This window comes from Balaenoptera ricei, chromosome 7 (assembly GCF_028023285.1).
Source record: "Balaenoptera ricei isolate mBalRic1 chromosome 7, mBalRic1.hap2, whole genome shotgun sequence".
In the NCBI taxonomy this organism is placed as follows: domain Eukaryota; kingdom Metazoa; phylum Chordata; class Mammalia; order Artiodactyla; family Balaenopteridae; genus Balaenoptera; species Balaenoptera ricei.
The window spans coordinates 97,966,916-97,989,754 of NC_082645.1; the positions used below are offsets into that span (position 1 = coordinate 97,966,916).

Consider the following 22,839-nt stretch of genomic DNA (forward strand, 5'->3'; position numbering starts at 1 on the left):
AGCCAATGTGGAGAGCCACATCAGATGAGTATGTGTTAGAGAAGAAAGACTGCTTTTCCATTACTCCTTCTAGAAATAAGTGTCAAAAATTGAAAGAAGCATGACTACCACTATTTGAAAAAGATGAGATCGTATATGCTATTAAAAACTTAATTTCTTTTATAAGGACCATATAAGGTAGAGTATATAATGATTATTTGTGTTCTACTGGGTAGAAATCACATGGATGGTCACAGCAGCTGGCCTGACTGAAAGTGGCTTTCCCTCCCAGTCAGCTTTCAATGGACAGGGCCTTGCGTGTGTGTTGTGTGTGTCTGAGTCAGGAATGAAGACACTAATCCCTCCCCCTCTCTTCAGTGTTTATTGCAAAGCATACAGAGAGGCACCACGGGCATAAGTGTCAGGACTTGATAGGTGAAATCAGCACAGCACAGTTATGCAAATCACATGTGCAACTGACACTGCTTGTGTAATTATCAGTGTAATCCTCCTCTATCAACCACCTCCAGGAAGGAAAGGAGGGGTGGAGGGTGGGCAAAGTTCACACTTGGGAGATCACCCAGAGAATGGGCCAGGTGCCAGGTCTACAATCAGGTGAAAACAGTTCCTTCTCAAGGGAAGTCTACAGGGCAAATTATACTACACTAAATGCACCATCACTGCTATGAATGAGCTACACTAGATTCAATTTCTATAACCAGCATCATTTAATCCAATATGTCTATCATTATACTGGTCTATGGCTTAGTATTGTTTGAATGGATCTCTTTAGCAAATCTGTTAGAAAAGTCATGGTGATCTGGTTTTAAAATAATGTCAATATGGAAATAACTGATAATGATAATCTTTTAGCCACATACCCAATTTTCAGACATTTTAAACTCTTATTTCACAAAATAATCAGTACTATTAATATCCAAAGGTCTATAACCTGTAGCAAATCCATGTTATAAAAAGATTTCATATGTCATAGAAACTTAAGGTACTTATTTATGTACTTTTTGTTTACCTCAAAAAAATAAAGCAAAGTAATATTGAAGCAAACATTGAAGGATTAGGGGGAAAACAGCCTATGAGAAAAACAAAGAGTAGAAGGCAGAAGGAGAGACAAGAGCAGGAAGATAACTTAAATGAAACAAGATGAAAAGGGTGTATTAGAGAAGAAGGTTAGTGATTACAAATGCCACATGTGCTTTGAAGTACCTTTTAGTTTATGGAATTCCTGAACAGTCAATAATTTACGGAAATGATGCGACAGTAGTAGTGAGTCCCTTAGTAAGAAATGACAATAAATCTGAGGGCATATCATCCTCATGGCAAAGTAACAGACTGTCCCATATGAGAAGACTTAAAACTAGAGTATTTGACATGAACTTGTTTCTTTAACAGTATGGTTAAAGGTTAGCACTATCTCAAACCAAGTCAGATGCTACTTTTGAACTTTATTTTCAAGAAATTTGAAGAGGAGGAGAAAACTATCTTTTCTTACCAGCTTCTCTAAGAGCATGTAGTTTATACCTTGAAAATGCCTGTTAGCTGGTTTAATAGTCCACTAAATGTGAATATCCAAATATATTCAAAAGCAGGGTGCGTCATAATATTCTACAGGTATATTTCATGATAGTTAAAGGAGTAACTGAACAAAATATAAAATAGAGTTAAAAATAAAAGGCAAACTTTTAAGTGAGTTTGCAGCAGTGTACTATTGAACTGATACATTTTTAAAAAAAAATTAGTATTAGGAGAACTAATACAAGTATTCCATATTTCTGAGCTATTTTTATGGATAAAATATAGTACATGGAATTATAGGGTCTTAAAAAAACAAAAAGACAGTCCTTATATAAAAGAACTAAAAATGTTCAATGAGGCGGATGTTGTTTTAACAGATGGATATTTATATGGTACATCTGGTCCAGTTGCTTTTTATAGGACAAAATAGCTTTAACTTGACAACTAGACATAAAGAAAAAACTTCTTAAGCGAAATTTGTCAAACATTGAATAGATTACAAAATCATGTTGTAAAAATTAACATAACTGAGGTGTTTGGAAATAAACTAGACATTTGCTCAGAATAATGTAGGCTTATTGATCCTAAGTCAAAAGACTATGACACTGGAAGGTTCCTCAAATAGATATATTCTAGGGTTATATGCTATGGATATACCACATAAACTAATTTTACAAAGTGTTTATTTTTAGGTGATATATCCAAATAATTATATAATAAATACTGATTTAACTGAAAGCTAATAAGGTTTTCCTTTGACTTTTATAACAGGTCTTACTGAAAACACAAAGTAATTCTTATTTTCTTAAAATGAGATGAAATGAACAAAAAAAAATCAGAAAAAATTCCTACACTTATCTTCTTATTCAAGGATATTTTATTTATATATCTCTGAATAGTACCTTAATGTTTTAATAAGCAATATAAAAATACAGTAGTGTTAAGGAATACAAGAGACAGTGGATAAGTTTCCTTGGGACATAGGATTTTTCATTTTCAAATGAAAAGATTCCATTTTTAAGCAAAGAATATTTTTTTTATAAGAATGTAAGTCCAGTACAATTCCATGGCCAAAACTGAATTTTACATATGGCATAAAAACATTTGAGACTGCGCAAGAAGCATTCTTACTTACTTTTTTCTCTTTACAATTTATACAAAGGAATGTATAATGCATATATATTACATAAGCTTCCATACATTAAAAATACATACTCTTCTATTGTGTTTTAAATATTTAATTTGGGCACTGCATTAGAGTTTGTGAGAAATATACCTGAAGTGCTAATTAGGAAAAAATATGCAATTCTAGTTCCTCCTAGATTTAAAAAATAACAAGTATGCTAAGTATTGTTTTGATTAATAGGGGTCCAGGGCTTACTTGTAACACTATTTCCCCAGTGTACTGGTTATAATAAAGACAATTAAAAGGAGTAATACCTAACGTATGAAGCACACTAATCAAATTTCTAAGAATGAAAGGACTATAATCACTTGCTAAACTAAAAATCTGACAAAACTAATAAAACATTTTTTATAGCAGGAGCACTGATTCAGCACAAAAAACTGACATAAATACTATGTTATGTTATAAATTTACATAAAGGAAATTAGATGATTTGTGTGGTAAATCTCAGATTAATGGATAGAGTTTAAAATATAAACCAGTATCTTTTATTTTCCTACAACCTTATATATTAATATAAGGTTGGGATATGTTTATAAAGTGTAGTTTACTTTCTCAATGGACTAAAAATTTGACTGTGGTCTCCAGCTGATATATTGTTGATGATGCAATTCTTTATTTCTCTCTCCTTTCCTTCTTGTCATTTAAATTTCACATGTAAAAGGATCTGGGTTTTGTTTTTCCTTCCTCAGTCATTCTTTTTTTTTGAGTGTTCCAAAGAGGCAAAAGTAGAAAGAGGGTTGCAATTGCTAGATATCTTAAATTTAGCCAACATACTGCAATAAAATAAAGCAATTCTAATGAAATATCCAGCATCAATACCAGCAGAATAGCTCTAACCCATAATATATGAAAATAGTTTAAAAAAAATTAAACACTGATGACTGCTGTACAAACAAAACTTAGATTGTATTATTTCACTTTTTTTTTTTTCCTGAATGGACAATATATCAGAAATAGGATATAGCACTGCCATAACAAAAGTAAGAAAGGTTCTGATTTCTCCTGTTATTATCTTAAGAAGTTGGGAATAACATCTAGGAGTTGTTGACAGGAATTATCTGCTATTGAAAAAAGATGATCATATTAATCTATTTCCAGAAATAATATTATACTGTTTAAAATTATTGTTAGAAAACAAACTTTTCCATAGCAAATACTGGTAAACACTACCAAAATATTTTTGCTCTTTAAGGAGCCCTGATTTATTAATTATTTATAAAATTGGGCATCCTTTCAAAATTAAAAAAATATTAATGACTGTAATCAAAATTTAAAACATGCAATCAAGTGTGTGACTGCATCTTCCATTCCAGTGTGAAAAATATCATTCAAGTACTAACTGGCAAAGGTGGGGGAGGGAAAAGTCAACATTGTTTTACACTTCTGCTGGCATTCAGCAACACAGAGCTTTTTCAAAAATATTCTTTAAAAGGGAATGCATTTTAAATGAGCAAACTATATCTGGAACTAGAAGTGCAAAATCAGAAACTGTCTATATCAAGGTTCTGAGATTTACGTTAGCAGATGGTAGCAGAGAAGTAATGTTGGTGCCATGAAGGTCATCTGAAAATCTTAAGACCTATTCCATTTTAGGCAAATCTGTTTTGAAAGTTAAAAAAAACAATAGAAAACTAAAAAAAAAAAAAAAAAACTGGGGAGTGGGGACTACCCTTTTACTCTTTAAGGTTTGATCTTAGTGACTGATGGGCAGCAAAATCCCAGGAGAAAAGATAACAGATTGTTATTAGCATCACATAATATGAGCAGCATAGGAAGATTAAAAGATTAAATTAAGTGATCTGACAAAGTCACACAGCTAATTTGCAATGAGCCCATTCGAAAACCCAGATGTCTTGACCTCTTGACTTCCAGACAGTACTCTTTTTTGCTTTATCATTTTGAGTTAAAAGAGTTCAGCAAGACAGAGGATAAAATAAACATATGGGGCTGTATCATTTATTCCGTAGCATGTAGTACAGATTTTGGAGTTTGACTGTCTTGGTTTGAATTCAGGCTCTGCCCGTGTGACCTCTCTGTGCCTCAGTCTCCTCACCTGTAAACTAGGAATAATATTAGCGAGAAGCTTTCTGTCTTTCCATTCCCTTTGAAAAGCATACTGAAATTCTGGTGCTCCCAGGCCCTTCTTTGGTATGCCGACGTAAACACTTCTAGCAGTTGAACTGGATACTCACGTTCAGTCAGTTATGATTCTAGCCAAACCTATTTATGCCAGCTGTACCTGTTATCATAATTAAATAAATTATTCAAATATACATATTCCAATAAAGTAAGTATAGAAAGAAAGTTCTTTCTATAAAAACTAATTTTACCACTCTGGAAAAATTCAATAAAGGTGAGTTGAAAAACAACTGCTAATGAATTGGAGGTAGGCAAAGGTAATCTTAAAAATTAGTGAGAAAAATCTTTAAAAAATTTAATAGAAGTCTGATTGCTTCACAAGGTCTTTAAGTTCTTAAAGAAACTGAAAATGGAATTAGAGATGATGTGATATGAATGTGGTTTAGGCCAGAAAAATTACTTGGAATTCCATAACTAAATTCCTCACTGAAAGGAAAGGGCCTGGTCTTATATATATATGTTTAAAAAAAAGATTAAATACATATTTTATATTGGGTTGGCCAATAACATCTTACGGGAATACCCGAACAAACTTTTTGGCCAACCCAATGTTTATATTTTTAAATGTTAAGGACCTTTCTTATGAAAAGAATTTCCCATATTGCTAGACATATTGTTTTTAGTTGATAAACTACCTGGTTTTGCTCATGTCAGGTAAAAGAGTGTTAATTAAACGAATAATCCATAGGAAGTGCTTAGCACAGTGCCTCATGCCTATGGAGAGTTCAAGAAATGCCAGACATTACCTGTCAATAACCTAACTACTGGGGCTATGCAACCAAAATCAAGACACTACCTGGTGTCCTCTAGAGTATGCAAGAGAGTTCCAAATAGAAACTTTCAGCTTATATGGGATCTTACAAGGGAGGGAAGGAAGAAAGAAAGAAGGAAAGAGCGAGCTAGCATTTATTGAATGTATACTGTATTCCAGATATTTTTCTTAAACTAATAGATATAAAATCTCACAGAAATATGTAAGTGCACATCAATACTGGGCTCATTGTTACCAACCTACTACATGGAAAATTTTCAAATCTAAAACACAGGAAGCAAAGATGCAGTATTAATACTGTAGAACACAATAGCTAACTAAATAGAACAAAACAATGAGCACTCATTACCCAAAGTAGGGGTTGGGATGGAAAAGAAAGAAGCAAGATACTTCGTATTAATAATAATATTTATAAAAAACAGAAATTAGAATTAAAAATCGTTACATTACACTTAATACCCTATACTAGTAAGTTTAAGCACTAGTTTTAAAATTTTATCAATCTGTGGCATATTTTCTTTCACCTCTATAGCCATTTTCACTCTGCTCTGCTCTACTCCTGCAGAAAGCTAATTTCTATTGGCTTCATCAATAGGCTCCTTTTTCCTCTGGCTTCTGGTTATGCTCATTTAATGTAAGGCATCAGCAAGACAGGAGGGGTGGAAAGAGTGAGGCCAAGGTGTTTATTCCTCAGTCACAGGTTAGCAGGGGTACATTCCTCTACTGAAGGTCAGTTTCAAGACTGTCTCCTACATCTCCTAATTCCAGTGACCTCTTCAGACATGGGATTGCAACCATCCCTTGTTGGTTTTCTTTATGCCTACCCCTTCTCTTGTAAATATTAGTGCTTTCATGAATGTCTCCACATTTTCCCCATTTGAGTGTCTCACTGCTTTCCTATCAGGGCTCTGATTGATAGTTATTGGTAGCAGGAGTGGCCCAAGGCCTCAGACAAAATGGCATTCTGGCATTAAGTTTCTCATGTTTGAAGAGAACAGCATGGCCTCCTTATGAGGAAGTTAGTGAAATCCTGGTAATTCTAGACATGTGCTAGCAACATGATTACTCAAATTGTCACTGATGGTAGTATGAAGTGCAGATGCAAGGCAAAGCTTTAGGAGTTGTGGTCATTACTTGCTGAAGGAACAATGGTGGTGTCTAATGTGAAGACTGTAGTGTTACATGGCTGCTTCTGATGGCCTGAAGGATTATACAAAGGAGAAAGGACAAATTGAAGGTCCTGAATGCTCAAGTCAGAACAGCGGTGAAATATCAAAGTTCTCTGTTAGCTTTAAGAGAGTCCTTATTTACTTAAGGCTCAGGGCAAATAAGGCTGAAGACCAACTCCAGAATCTGATTTGAAGGGTTATGAAATTGCCATATTAAATAAAACGGGCAAAGCCAATACCATTTGGTCTTGGCAACAGGGTAATGATGGGGAAAGAGTGAAACAAGGGTTGTTATGATCAAATCAAATACTGAGGTTCAGAATGTTGAACCCCTAAACCCTCCCGAACCATCCTTGCCAAAAGACACATTTGTCTTCACTCCCCACCACTCCATTTAAGGAAACCAACAGTCCCGTAAATCAGCCTTTCCGTATAGTAAGAGGACTTCCAACTGCTTCAGCTGAGGCGGGAACTCAATCAGAGAATGGTGATTCTTTTCAGGACTCATTTCTATTACCACTCATGGCCCTCCAGGCTCATACCAAGTTAGATATTAATATAGCCAAAATCGAGGGATATTTAAGAGGTGACAGCCTGTACACGGAAAGAATTGCAAAACTTTACCAATTTGTATCAGTAAGGAGTCCAGACAGCATGTAAGGAAATGGATTGATTCTAAGGGTTTTATACCAAGAAGATGAACTAAAATGCTAGATCAGGCCAAATTTATCAATATAGGTGCATTCATTTGGAATTTGGGATTTAATATATTGCCTTGAGCAGGTGGGAGTGACTGGTTAATTGAATCCTTGATTCAATGATGGCTTAGACAGTGAAAAGTTGAAAGGGTAGAATTTTCTTGGTACACCAAAGTAGAAGTCCAAAAGCTCAAGTAAGAATATTGGAAAGGATCTATTTATGAATGACCCCGTTCAGTCCTCCCCTAACCGTACCCCTGGAAGGGCCTCACCAAAGAATTACATTGGTGAGGAAAGAACCAGCGTGCTTGAAAAGCTTCCTGGTAACTGTCTTCTCTAGGCTGGAGAAAACAATGATAGGTGTTACAAACAGATCTGGGCTCCCTAATTTAAATGTATCCAATGTGATCTTCTGAGATGGCAGACGCTTTGTGGTAGACATTAATTTCAGGAAGTGCAGTTATCTTAATAAGCCACAGGGATGGGATAACAACATGTTTTGTGCCACAGGGTTCTATGGAAATGGCTAATGGATTACAGATCCTCCAAGAATGAAAAAGATGGTTAGACTGCCAAGCTGCTAACTGTCTTACATGGACAGGAAAAGTCTAGGTCTTGTGGGCAAAAACCCAACTTTAGTCGCTGTAGTGGGATTCATGATCTCTTATCCACTGCCCAGACCTAAGTCTATTCACATATCCAGAGTCACATAATTTTAGGTGGGGACAGAGTCCCTTTCAGAAGGGCCCTGAAACCTGGCCACAGATGTATGCTATGAATTTTCCTCTAAGCCATTCCAGAATCACCTGTGGCCATTTATGAGGGTGACTGAATTGGGAGAAGGAAAATACCAAATCCTTCTGCAGGTTATTAGACAATTGTATTAGATTAGCTCTGAACTGACATTAATCCCTGGAACCCAAAATACCACTGTGGCCCACCAGTCAAAGTGGGAGCTTATGGAGGTCAAGATATATATGGAGACTTCACCCAAGTCCATCTTATAGTATCATAGGAATAAATGCATTTAGTAATGGGAAGAACCCTTACACTGGTTCCCTGACCCATGGCAGGAGGTCTATTATAAAAAGCCAAGAACGTGCTGTCCAATGAAAATATGAATCACATATATAATTTAAAATTTTCTAATAGCCACATTTTAAACAGGTGGAATTAATTTTCATAATATAATATATTTAATAAATTCAACATGTGGCATTAACCATATGAAGGTACTTAACAGCCACATGTGACTAGTGGCTACCATATTGGAGATTGCAGCCCTAGAACTATCATTTCTCCCAAGATAATAAACTAAAACTGAAGGATGCTAGGGTGGTCACTCCTACTACATACCCGTTTAAACTGTTTGTTAGGCTAATGCAAGCCCTAGATGGTTCTATGGATGAATGACAGTTTAATCACATCATAATGCCAACTACAGAAGCAGTTCTAGTAGTAGTATCTCTGCTGGAGCATATTAACATAGTACCTGATACCATGTATGGAGCTACTGACTTAATTTTTTTAAAAGTAATTCCTTATCAACAAAGATAATCAGAGGCAGTTTGTCTTCACAATGCAGGGTCAACATACTTTCACTATCTTACCTTAAGGCTAGGTCAACTCTTCTCTCTTTGTCATAATATAGTCCAAAGAAATCTTGTTCATCTTGACATCTCACATAACATCAAGCTGGAACATTACATTCATGGTATTATACTAATTGGATTTGGTGATGGGTCAGGAATTAGTAAACACTTAAGATGCCTCAGTAAGACATATACTAGGGCATAGGAGATAATCTCTGAAAAGTTTAGAGACTTGAAACATTGGTGAAATTTTAGGGGCCTAGCAATGTAGGCATGTTGAAATAGAGCCTCTATAGTAAATGATAAGTTGCTGCACCTTGTACCTTTCATTATGAAGAAGGAGGCAGAAAATGTGGTGTCCTCTTCGAATTTGAGAAGCAAGATATACCACGTTTGGGTATTCTGCTCTGATGCATGTACTAGATAATCAACAAGGCTGCCAACGTTGAGAGGGGACTGGGGCAAGAAATGAATCTGCAGTGTACCTCTGCTGTAATGAAAGCTGCTATTTAGACCTTTGGTTCTAAGATCCAGAAATGTAATGATTTTTGGAAATATCTGTGGTAAACAAAGATGGTGTATGACATATCTGCCACTGAAGCATCAGAATGCAGATCCCTAATGGAGTAAAGATATATGATCTTCTCAATAACGATTTGCCATTTGAAAAGCAGCTCTTAATTTGTTATTGGACTCTTGTTAAGACTATTAGGTCATGGGACTCCAAAAGACTATGTGGCCCAAACTAGACAAAATGAACTATGTGTTAATCCGATTCAACATATCATAAAATAAGATGTGCACAAGAGCATTTCATTGTTAAATGAAACTTGGATCACACAGGTTTGGGAAGCCCAAGTATACATCATGAGCAAGTAGCTCACGTGTTTCTGATACCTGCTACTAGCTTCACAGTCTCTCACAATCTAGCCTCATGGAGTGTTCTCAATGACCAATTAATGTAGGATAAAACCACATGAACCCAGCTTGTAAATGGATTGTATGGTATTTAGTACTAGCTGCAACTACTGTGTTATTGGCCCAATGAAGGGGGCTGCCCCTGAAATATAGTAGTGAAAGATAACTCCCTAGCAGAATTTCAGATTGTACGGTTTGCATGGAAGAAGAGATAGCTGAGGTAACGATACATGGCATGGCCATATGGTCAAGGACTTGGAAAAACAAGACTGGAAGATTGGAGATTGAAGGTTTGGAAGAGTTATGCAGATGTGCCTCTCAGAACTGGTACAAAGCGTGACAACATGGTTACTATGTGAATTCCCTCTAGAGGGCTTCCATTGTGGAGAACGCTTTTAGTAATCTGGACAAGATTATGTGATGGGTGACCCAAGCCAATAACACAATCTATTTTATGGATGACAGTCAGATTCTTTATCTAGCTACCCTGGTGCTTGCTCAAGTGGCCCATGTACAAAGTGACAATGGGAACAAGGGTGGAAACTATGTATGGCTTCAACAACATAGATTTCCCCCTCTCTATGGCTGATTTAACTACAACAACTGCTGAGTTCACCACTTTCCAATGCTGAGACACTGATACAGCACTATTCTCCAAGGTGATCAACCAGTCAATTAATGGCTGGCAGGTTACAATGAACTTCTTTCAACCTGAAGGAGGGAGAAATTTATTCTCATCGGAATTGATAGATATTCGGGATATAGATTTACCTCCCCTTCCTTCAATACTTTTGTACGTGCCTCTACGCCTGGATTTAACAGAATGCCTTAACAATTATCATAGTATTCCTTAAAATATTGACTTTAACCAGGAAATTCTTTTCACGGCAAAGGAAATACAGAAATGGGCTCAAACCTATAGATTTCGCTGGCCATACCTCATGCCACATCATCCAGAATCATTTGGCTAAATAGAGTGGTGAAGTGGCCTACCAGTGGAGTGGTTCATGTATAGTTGCTAGCTGGGAGAAGTTTGGGTGTGTTCTATAGGATATGATAAATGCCAAAAGTCATCTATCTCCTCCATTGCCAGAATGCATAAGTTTGAGAACAAAGAGGTTAAGGTAGTAGTGGCCACAACACAAATACCTCAAATAACTCATTTAAGGGATTTTCACTTCCTGTGCTGAAATCTTGAGATTGGTGGTTTTGGAGATCTCAGTGCCCAAAGGAAGAATGTTTCTACCAGAGATCAGAGTTCTGTTACCATTGTATTGGAAGCTGAGACTACTCCCTGGCTATTTGGGGCATTTTAAGCTGCTGAATTAACAGGAAGAGAAGTGGGCTATGCTATTGGCTGGTAATTTTTCCAGATTACCAAAATGATCTGGGGTTGTTGCTATACGATATGGGCAAGGCCAACTATGTTTGAAACTCAGGAGATTTACTGGGGCATCCCTAACAAAAACTTCTCCAATAATGCTGGTTATTGAAAAACTGCAGTAATCCAAGGAAGAAAGGGCCACCAAATACTCAAACTTGTAGGAATTCAGGATCACCCATAAAGAACCCTGTCCAGACCAGGGGCTAAAAAGAGGGTGAAAGTAAGGGGAAGATGAAATTGGCAGTGGAAGAAGAAAGCTCTAATGATCACCTTGAGCTTTCTGACCAATTAGAGAAGCATGGACTTTGGAAGCTATGTTTTTTGTTCTATCTATTGTGAAAAACATTGGTGATGGTTAGTGTTGGAAGTAGGTCTGAACTGACTTCACCCCTTGATGATGCAGTAAGTGGATGATACCCCTCTCCCCCTCTCATCCCTCCATTAAACTCCCCTTATTAGCCAATTTGAGCATATCTGTTTATATATCTGTAAAGGTCATGACTTAGTATACCAAATTGCAAAATCAGCATAATAGCAGTTAAAGGGACCATATCTTTTTTTTTGAACCTCAAAGTAGAAATGTATTTATTTACAAAATTTACAGTTTCATAGAAACAGCTTTGCTTTATGCACATAAACTTTATAATTATATAGAACCGTGTAAATTATAGGGTCTGGTCTTGCAAAGCCAGGGGAAGGGGCTTACTTTGGGTGACATATTTCCCTCCCCTCATTCCACTAGCCACCAACCAGGAGCCCCTGTATGGACCATGCCTAATTTGCATAACAAAACCAATTGTAGCTGTCCAGCTTAGTCTAACACAAAAACCAAGGTGTCTTGACTTCTTAGACACTACCCACAGGGATAAATCTCTTGAAAGAACAAAAAGGAAATCAAGGAAACAAATTGAGATGACTGTCAAATGCCTTCCAGAGGTGTCACCAGGCAGTGAACCTTCTAAGAGCAATCTAGCAATCACCAGGTAAAGTTACATGTATACACTAAACCATGATAGTAAAAACAACACAGTTTTGTAAATTTTGTGACCAGTGGAAATAGATGTTTAAAGTTATATTTCTGCCTCAACTTCATCCTCATGAAAAGCTATGTTTTATATAATCCTTGGTCAACTGAATAATACTTTAATAAGCCAGAGTGCATGGATACCTAAAGGAAATAACTGTCAGGTCTTAAAAATATCTTTCAATAAAGAATACTTTTTATAATAAAACAATACCACTTTAAGATATAATTTTCACAGCATAATTTCTAAATAAAATATAATGTGTGATAGTTGGAAATGAGTGAACTGCTTTAAGTCAGGGATGAATATAAAATATATACTTAAAACAGTTTAATATTTGCTTTAATTTCATTTTTCTGTAACAGCCCCAAATTTAAAGAGTTAATGTCTAGAATAGTTTTACATTATTTCACATTCACGTTAAAAAACTGTGTAAAGCCTTAAGGATTAACAGGAAAAATGTAAAGAAAGATAGTATGAGCATTACCTCACAACCCACAGCACTCTCTAATATAATTTGTCAATGTAGATGAAGATATCACTTCCATCATATCTTCATATTAAAATTAAATTTTAATATGTCATTATGAACAGAAGGAGCATATAAAACTGGCTTGAGAGTATTCTATATTAATTTTCCACCTTTAACTTCTTAGTTATGGCAATTCATACTAAAGCCAAATGGAATTCATTCAGTATGTAATCATTCTTTTGCTTGTATGCACTATATTCTGGCATTTAAAATAAAATCAAACTTATTCTAGATTTTTAAATGATGATTTATGAAGCAGAGAAAAGTTTCAGACAGCATCCAATGACTATAGCTTGAGAGTTAAAGAAACAAGGAGGGTTAAAATTAAACATAAAACACTCTCACAGCCAATTTTCTAATGAGCATAATATTTTCAAGTTTAAAAATAGTGATATTTGACTTCCCACTGAGGTCCCAGCCCAGGTACCATATCAGTCAAAATAATACCACAGCTTTCCTCTCCTCTATGGTAACAACAGCACGTAATGATGATATTTTACTAGATTTTCCATTATTCTGGATTAACCATAATTACTGCATTAATAATTGTAAAATTTTAAAATCATAGAAAATTTATATAACAGCTGTTTCCTTCAATGGCTTGAAACTCTTCAGTTGACAGTACTCCTTTCTGCCAAGTCTGTAAATCTAAAAAAGAAGGGCCATATGCATCCTGCAAGATTTGTCAGTTATTCAGTGTACACAAATAAAAATACTGTCTAGCTCATTCCCAGCTATGCAACAAAGCTAGAAGTTACTTTGTATTATGCTATAGCAGTCTCCTGAGTTCTCATATTTTACTTTCTTCTCAAAGAGTTGGTGGCACTTACCAGAGTGGGTCCTGAGGTGTCCTGTGAGGGCGTCCCTCCTTCTACAGGCATAGCTACAGAAAGGACATTTGAACGGCTTCTCTCCAGAGTGTAACTTTATGTGTCTCAAAAGGTTGCCCTTCTGAGTAAAAGAAGCTCCACACTGGTTACAGTGGAAGGGACGTTCACCTGCAGAAGGGGAAAGAGGTGGGGACGATCAAGTAGGTTATGTGCAAGTGACTAATTTGCTGTACAATGTTAACTACAGCCAGTTCTCTGTGCTGAGAATGTCCATCTCCCTCCTAAGTCTTCTAAACCTTTATCTTCCTAGAATTTGCTTTGCTAATACCAAAGTCCCAAACTTTAGGTCAAGTGCCGTTTCCACTCTTCATGTAAATTTTACAGGATTCCTGTCATTGACTGCAAAGAGTAACAATCGTAGCATTGACCACTGGTTGAACAACTAGGTGCCATCACTTTACTGACTTTATTGGTTGCTTTACATACAATATTTCAAACCTCACGATGGCATTACTAATTTGGTATTAATAATTTCAATTTACAAATGAAGGAATGGAAGTTCAAGTATCAAAGTTTCTGATTATAGTCACAGCTAATAGGTACTTGAGCTGATCATGACTCTTGGTCAATTTGACTACAAAATCTTGCTCTATTTAGTGTACCATGTTATCTCTTAAAAAAAAATCACAGAAACTTTGAGCTGAAAGGGACCTTTCGTCTAACTCTCTAATTTAGCTGATAATTTTGTTATCAGGGAGCCAAAGAGGTTCAATGAATGAACTAGGTTGCAAAGCTCATTACCACAGAATCTCAAAATATAGCCCAGGTCTCTGGACTCTCCTAGTCACTAACAATAAAACCTGTGGCAAAATTTGCTGAGATAATCAGAGAAAATCAGAAGAAAATTATTCATCCAGACATTTCCTGTACATATATTCTCTGTTTCTTGTGGAAATCATTTATTTGATAGGAACCTTTTCTCCCACTACTCATATTGCCCTAAAATTGTTTAAGCCAGAATTATCTGCTGTCTGTTGCCATCAACTGGCTGTTGACAATGTCACTGAAGGTAAAAACGTAGTTTGATGAAGGAGTAAAATTGGCAAGTAGGATCATACTGATAACATCATTAAACCATGATGAAATACTCCCTTTAAACATGTCTATCTCTAAAGATAGACATAAAATATAAATTAATATATAAATAATACAAATATATTAAAACTCAACATTAGAATAAAAATTAAATTAAAAAACAATTCCCTTTTGGTTGAACTGGACCATTTCTGTACTTGAGGTTAGATAATGACTGTAATTTTAATAGTTTTCAAAAAATTTTACACTGAATTGTCATGTTTCATATCTTTAACTGAAACATTCATAATAATAGTGAATAATGAAACCACACTATATTTGGGGGCCTTTAAAATAATGCAAACTCAGTGATTCTTTTTATTAAAGAAAGCTAAGAGGCATAAGTAAGATAAACTTTGGTCACCTTCTGGCAGCTACCACTGCACATTCTATCATATAGATTATAAAGCCCAAGGAAATTGAAAAATTGACAGATCAGGTGTATCTTGAATTCTGTAGTTCTTGCTCATTTTGGAACTTAATGAGATATATACTGAAAAAGAGTAATCTGTGTGTGTGTAGCAAGGGTTAAGGTATTTTTCTTAAGAAATTTGGAGAGCTTATGACCTAAGTTTACAAAAAGTCCTATATTGATGGTTGAAAAAGAATTATTCATAATGTTAAAGTTACCTTAAATTTTATCTAATTTAACTTGTTTGACTCCTTTGGTAAAACTGACAAATCAACACTAAATACAGCTTAAAAAAGAGGCACAACCTAAAACCTCTCATATGATATATTATAAAATAATCAAAGTTTAAAAATAAACCAAATTTTGGTAAATCTTTTTTTTTAATCTTATGCATACACACACACACATATATATACAACTTAATTCTTTTACTTGTTTCAATGGAACAGCAGTCTAAAACTTTTTAAAGTCAGAATTTTCTACTCCCCAGCTGTGTCATGAAATTAGTAATAAAAAGGCAGGAGGATTTTATTAATGAAATTTTCTTACTCTCTAAGAAGTTAATAGCAAATGTAAATTATACATTTTACTAAAAACATTTGATTTTACTTTTGAAATCTATGTAGGGTTTCCCAGGCAATAACAAATTAGTACTCAATAACTTTAAAACAAATTAATGTGGTGAACAAAAATATTTGAAATCATGTTTGCCTTTGGAAAATACTCCTGTAGCATGCTAATTTTGATTTTCTTTAAGCCTCCTACAGTCTTTGAGCTGAAATATTTAAAAATTCCTAATTTAGGTTACTGAATTCATCATTCAGAATAATGCTAATCTAAAAAAATTATAATGATCATTTTTTAAAAATAATTTTTAATTTACTTAATTGAGTTTTATGAGACTAATGACAGGGTAATTTAGTTGTTAGGTTACATTTATAAAATATTCCAGATATCCTCAAATATTTTTTAATAAGAATTACTTCTGAATTTATATGATCATCTTTAAAAGGGTAGGAGAAATGTCTAGTTATATCCAGAGACACTGCCGTGTTGCTGAGTGAGTAAGTCTTAGTGTGAAGGCGTTTGCTAATTCTGTTCCCATGGCCATGGGAAGTAAAGAAAGAAGCATGATGAACGTAATCAGTCGTGCGCCCATTTTTGATAAGAGGAAAGAGACTATGATAATAATGCACTTTGATTTCAATCAGATGAAGCTTTAAGAAATACTGATTTTCCTGGCCTATTAATTTCAGAGGTATGTGTAAAATCTGATAACTAACTGAAAGGTTCAGTAGACTACCCATATTGTCTATGTAACTTGAAACAACACATCTTGGTTATTTCTTTTATAATAATTTGTTTTTTCTTTAATAAATAGACTGAATCAATTGGTCCTTTTCAGGTTGGTTTAGACCTTGTCTAAAATATATATATATATTAATCACTTTCTTCAGATGTAAATAAAAGCAAATTTCAGGAGAAACCCACAAATTTACTAAATACATTAGTGACATTAAAGAGTAAGTCCAATTCAAAAACATCAAGTAGGCTATTGTATCTGTGATAACTAATCCTCCCATGGGTGGGCACCAAAGTCTGGATTACCAACTCTGGATCCAGGAGAACAATTAAGATATAGTCACATAGCCATGCTATTCTTTATTTCCATTCTCAATCTGTTTTTTTTTTTAAATCTTCTAATCTACTCAAGGACCATTTTTATTCACTGGGTGAAGTTATCTACTATTCTTATTATGGAATAAATTATATTTCAATATTTTATATACTTTCATAAACATATTTCTAGATCTGTGTTTATTCAATTGAAATGCAAGTATACATGCATCAATTTGTTTTGGTGAATCAAAGACAGAGGGTTTGCCTGTGTTGCATGGAACAACCACCTACAAATATGAAAAATCCCAACCACGTGTAGAGAGGGCCTTAGGGCAAGAGAATGGCTCTACAAAGCTGCAATGGACAAAATATGATGCTGAAAACTTAGTTACAAGGATAACAGTACTCTACCCCAAAGAGATGCAAAATTAAGGATATTCTATATTTATAGTGTTTGTATCAATTTGTGTTTATGCATGAATTGATTTACTACCCCTATTTCTTTTCTTCTCCCTGTATTCCCAGTGAAGAGTGCCTGGAGTATCCGATGACAATATTACCTGATTACCTACTAAAGTAGCAATACCAAAGAAATAGCACCAAGCCATTAAAAAAGACGCTGGAATTGGCACTTTAGTAGAGTATGAAAGAGAAAGAAGAAGAAGTGAATTAGATATGATACTCCATGTCAGTTTAATGAATTGGGTGGTTATGTATCTTTTTCCACTATCAATTTTATATTAGACATTCCATGAGCTAAACGCTCATAGAAACAAGCATATGTTTCTCAAAGGCTTTTAAGGATTTAAGACAGAGTCTTTTATACTAGCGAGCTATAAATAGTTGGTGAGAGGGGGAAGTTCTAAAATGAAGACAGTTCATCAAATTAAGGAGAAAACATTTGGTTAATGACTATATTTTGACTATATATATATTTTTCCAATCTAAAGAAATACAAGTAGACTTTCTATTCTCATATTGCTAAAATGGAGTTGAAAATGTCATGACCCACTCAGATGTATAAACTGGGTCATCAGAAATACATATAAAAATGGCCAATTTAAAGACACATCACAATTTCACGGTTAACAATGTATGGCAGGTATCCCAACTCCTCTACGAATGGCTAGCAACTTTAAGAAAAACCTCCCAGATCTGAGGAAAGTGTACTAATTTTTCCAATACTCTAATAAATATTTATTAACAATAAAAGTTCATAGAGTTCCAAGAGTACTTTAAATAGTTGTTCAGTCTATTTTCCTTTCCTTTACTAGCTGAGTGAATCCCATACTCCTAGGACTTGTGGAAATCTGTATAACTATTTAGAAACACTTTCCATGTTAGTTAGATGGTTTTCAACTCTACTAGAGTAAAAAATATCAAATGGACAGTACAGTAGGTATGCAATTGTTAACTGTGTTTATAAACCAACAATCCTCATGAAAATCACTGCAGTTACAGTGAAACATCAATTAACCTAAATTTTCAACAGAGTATATTCAGATTCTTTGAATATTCTTAACTCAGACCATAAAAGGTTGATTAAATATCTTACAAAATTTTTTAAAATATATTTTTCAGCCTTAAAATGAACACTATATGCAATTCAACTGAAAAGTCATTAGACTAATTTTGTTTAGTTTCTACATTGCTAGATGGGAGAAGTTAGACATCTGAGTGTTATCTTCCTCAATATAATCACTCTGAGATGATGAATACATCATAACTTTGTGGAACTCTTCTTTTAGAACTGCAGTTGGAGTTACTTCATGAGCATAGAAGAAAAGTAGCCTCACTACTTTACAGCCTTTTCCTTTTTCTCTTATCAAATATGGTACCAAGCTTGATCTTTTAATTTTTCCATGAGACATTTTTAAAAATTAAAAAAAAATTGTCATTAGTAATACAAATATTACTATAAACTTAAAAAATATTTAAAAATCATGATGCTATTTAAAAAGGAAATTCAAAACAAAAAAGTAAAAGTGTAACTGACTATATGGTTGGATAAGAGTGTAAGCCCTAAAGCTGATGATTTTGTTTAAGATAATACTGATTTTAATGTGTAATTTCTCACTATAATTAAAATATCAGCCTTATAGTAATACCTCACCATAAAGTATTGATATATTGATATACCAAGCATAGAATATTGGAACAAAACCACTCTGGACATCAGGAAACCTTGATCCTAGCCTCACAATGCCCTTAACCACATATGGGATCATGGATAAATCACTTGACTGTTTTGGGCTTCAGTTTCTTCATGTGTAAATGAGAGGTTTGGACTAAGAAGACATCAATGTCCCTGGTATCTCTCATGTTTTAAGCATCTACTTATGAAATTGATTATCTAGAAGTCAATCTTTTAAATCAATGTCTTTACTGTGATTTATCTCTCTTCCAAAAGAGTGTCATATTTTAAAACTCTGAGTGTATGAGTTATTACTATTTTGCTGTATAATACTACTCTGCATTACAGTTTAAGCTATCATTACCTTTAAATCAAATTTCATATAAATTTGAATTTTTCTGGGTCAACGATCCGCCTACCTTGCCACAGTCTCATTTCTTGTGTTTTACATTAAAAAGAAATTTAAAAAAATTTTTACCAAAGGATTTGAAGAGGTTTAAATAAGGCTTTCTCACTGAGTTGGTTTTTCACATTACTCAAAGGTCTAAAAGTATATATTAAATTAACCTGAGGTCTCTTTCCTCACCTGATTCTGTGATTACACATTCCTACCACCCTTTGCTGTATTCTACCCTACGTATCTCCTTGCAGGAGTTATAGTTAAAAATTACAGGAAGATGGTGACATCCTGGAACTGGGGAAGATAAATATCTGCCTTCTACAGAGACCCATGGTAGGCAAAGATTGATTGGAAACTGTATTCCAAGAAGTTAACTAGACAAGATGAAAATGATCGATCCTTACATAAATGCATGAGTACCATGTTATCGTATAAACGTTTAGCTAGCAAACTCTATTACCTGCCCATGGGTATGGTAAAATATGTATAGGAATACAAAAAGATCAAGTTACACAATGAAATTCTCCTATACCTTTTGAACCCTTATCATATTTTTGCTATATTAAGAACTGTGGAAACTGAATCCCAAACTTCTTTTTGATATGCTATTCAGATTTGAAGGCTGGAAGTCAAGACCCAGGCTACTCTCTGCTTTTCAGCAATCCAATACTAGCAGAATTCTGAAAAGGTAGTTTCACCATTGCCACCCCTGAATAAAAAGGAAAGAGAATAGATGTCAGGTAATATCAACATCAGATGTCACAGGCAGTCATCAGGTTATTCTTTCAGCTGCTTACCAGTGTGACTCCTTTTATGTACCATAAGCACATTGGGCCCAATGCAAACCATGCCACAGACGTCACATTTCAGTTTACCATTCGGAAGCCGGATTCCTCCCTCGCCTTGAAGCTCCTGGACTTTCCTGTTGTCTGCCACCTCGCTGCTTTCAATTAGGGGTTCTTCTAGGCCGCTACCCTCATCATGGCCCCTGATCTCGTCTTCGCGGCTCAGGGGTTTCCTGTCACACTCTTCATCACTCTGCATTTCTAGCTTTACTGAATTTGCTGTAATTTAAAAAGAAGAAAGACATTTTAAATGCATGTTATGTGTTGTCACCTACATCTCTTTTCCACCCACTGCCATTCTGTTAACATGGTTGAGAATGCTATACTAAGTAGAATATGGTCCATCCCCCAGGCAATGTTAATACATACTGTGTTCTATGATATTTCCGTGAAGCTCTGGCATGACAGTGAAGATGGCTTAGGAAAGCTCAAGATCAACTGGTATTGTTATACTATTGAGTTTGTCACTAAGGCTACTGAGACTGAGGTAGGATTATGAAAGAGACAAGATTAGTTACTACTTATCCCATTGAGCTACACCTCTTCTGAATGTAACAATCATTATATATACACTTCATAGTCTCTGTTTCCCATCAGGGTACTTGCATAAACCTGCTTTTTTTTTTTTTTCTTTAACATCTTTATTCGAGTATAATTGCTTTACAATGTTGTGTTAGTTTCTGCTGTATAACAAAGTGAATCGGCTATATGTATACATATATCCCCATATCCCTTCCCTCTTGCGTCTCCCTCCCACCCTGCCTATTCCACCCCTCTAGGTGGTCACAAAGCTTCGAGCTGATCTCCCTGTGCTATGCAGCTGCTTCCCACTAGCTGTCTATTTTACATTTGGTAGTGTATATATGTCAACGCTCCTCTCTCACTTCGTCCCAGCTTACCCTACCCCCTCCCTGTGTCCTCAAGTCCATTCTCTACGTCTGCGTCTTTATTCCTATCCTGTCCCTAGGTTCATCAGAACCATATTTTCTTTTTTCTTTTTTATATCAAGAGAAACAACCCAGGATCTTAATCCAGCAAATATCTTAGACATATGAAGGCACACTGTCAAGGCAAATATCCTAAAATCAGACTAAACACATACATTCAGTTGAGAGCTGTATAAATGAAGGGCAGAGTGCACAGACCTCACGTGCTCTTAAGCTACTCTTTTTTTTTCCTATGCGAAAAAAGTTCTTTATGGAACATATGAGTCTGCAAATCAAAGTATTCCAACTTTAATCTATGCACACCAAAAAGCAGTGAATGACAGGAATGGCATAGCCTGCATGCACGCACTTGTGACTGTTAAGAAATTCAATGCCTTCTGTTTGCTGTTTTTGGATCATCCCACAGAAAAGTTGGAATTTTGTTAGCACAGCCCTCATTATGGATTGCTGACAGAGTTCTTTCACAAGAGAAACAAGCTTTAAATGAATACCAGTTTTTTATCCAGTGATCTTGAAAATGCCTCAAGAAACCATATCAAAGTTACTAAGCAAAACAAATTATTTGGTATTTCTTGAATAGAGGAACTATTTTCATAAAAAGGAATTAAGTTCTTTTTACTGCAATTGTTTTCTTAGAGAAACCACCCCTTCTGTGATTTGTCGTTAGTACTCATGATAGGTAGTACATATTATCAAAATGACTCTTCCCTTTCTCCCCTGTGAACTACAGGCAGTGTGGTACATTGTGGGGATCCCTGGATTTAGGAGAACTGGCTTTGACATTTACTGCAGTATAATCTTGAACTAATTATTTAACCTCTGAATCTTACGTCTTTCATTTGTGGAGATGAATTCAGATTACAGAATAAAGTTTAGGCAGAATAGTTTAGCTATTAAGAGTGAAGATCCCAGCAGTGGCACTTAGTAAGCAGTGTCACCTTCTGCAAGTTACTTAAGTTCTCTATGTCCTCTACAACACTGGGATGATAACAGTACCCACTTCCTAGGGCAGATGTAAGCATTAAATGTGTAAATATAAAAAATGGGCTTACTATTACTTATCCTTGGACATACAGTGCTCTTTTTATTCCATAAGGTTTTTGTAAAGATCAATTAACTTATAGTATGTAAACTATCCCAAGATCTACAAAGGGATAGACAGTCTTCTTGCCTGATCTCTAATAAGATATCTACTCCCTTGAGTTTTACCCTATTTACAAATTAGGACTGCTTTACTGGGTTTTGAGAAGAGTAAAGACAATATTTTTCCATCTTAATATCCCCAGTATGCTAAAGAAATCTATGGCATATAGGAGGTATTTCAGGCAGTATTCCCTGAGGTATTTTACTTGATTTAGAATCTTCTTTCTTTAAGCTTTTTTAAAAAATATGTTTAAAGTATCTATTAACATAGCAACGAAAAATTAATCATCATAAAGGATGAAAAGTGAAAATTAAGTCCTTTTCTACCCAAAGTTCACCCATTCTTCAGTTCTGGTCTCAAAAACAACCCCTATCCTTGTCTTCTGTTTAGAACTGTGTGTGTGTATATGTATGTGTGTACATGTGTGTATATATAGTCTCTCT

The 22,839-nt window shown here is 35.0% G+C and overlaps 1 protein-coding gene across 9 annotated transcripts in view; it reads right to left on the reverse strand.

The window, feature by feature from the left end:
- Positions 1-22,839, reverse strand: part of IKZF2 (IKAROS family zinc finger 2) — a 173,841-nt gene that overhangs the window by 50,876 nt on the left and 100,126 nt on the right. For 7 of the 9 annotated variants that reach the window (XM_059928627.1, XM_059928624.1, XM_059928623.1 and 4 more), the window contains 2 exons: positions 20,258-20,524; positions 13,761-13,928 (listed from right to left, as the gene is read on the reverse strand). In XM_059928627.1, coding sequence (XP_059784610.1) covers positions 13,761-13,928; positions 20,258-20,524 — 435 coding nt within the window. The remainder of the gene's footprint in view (positions 1-13,760; positions 13,929-20,257; positions 20,525-22,839) is intronic. The other 2 variants (XM_059928631.1, XM_059928628.1) reach the window with 1 other exon arrangement.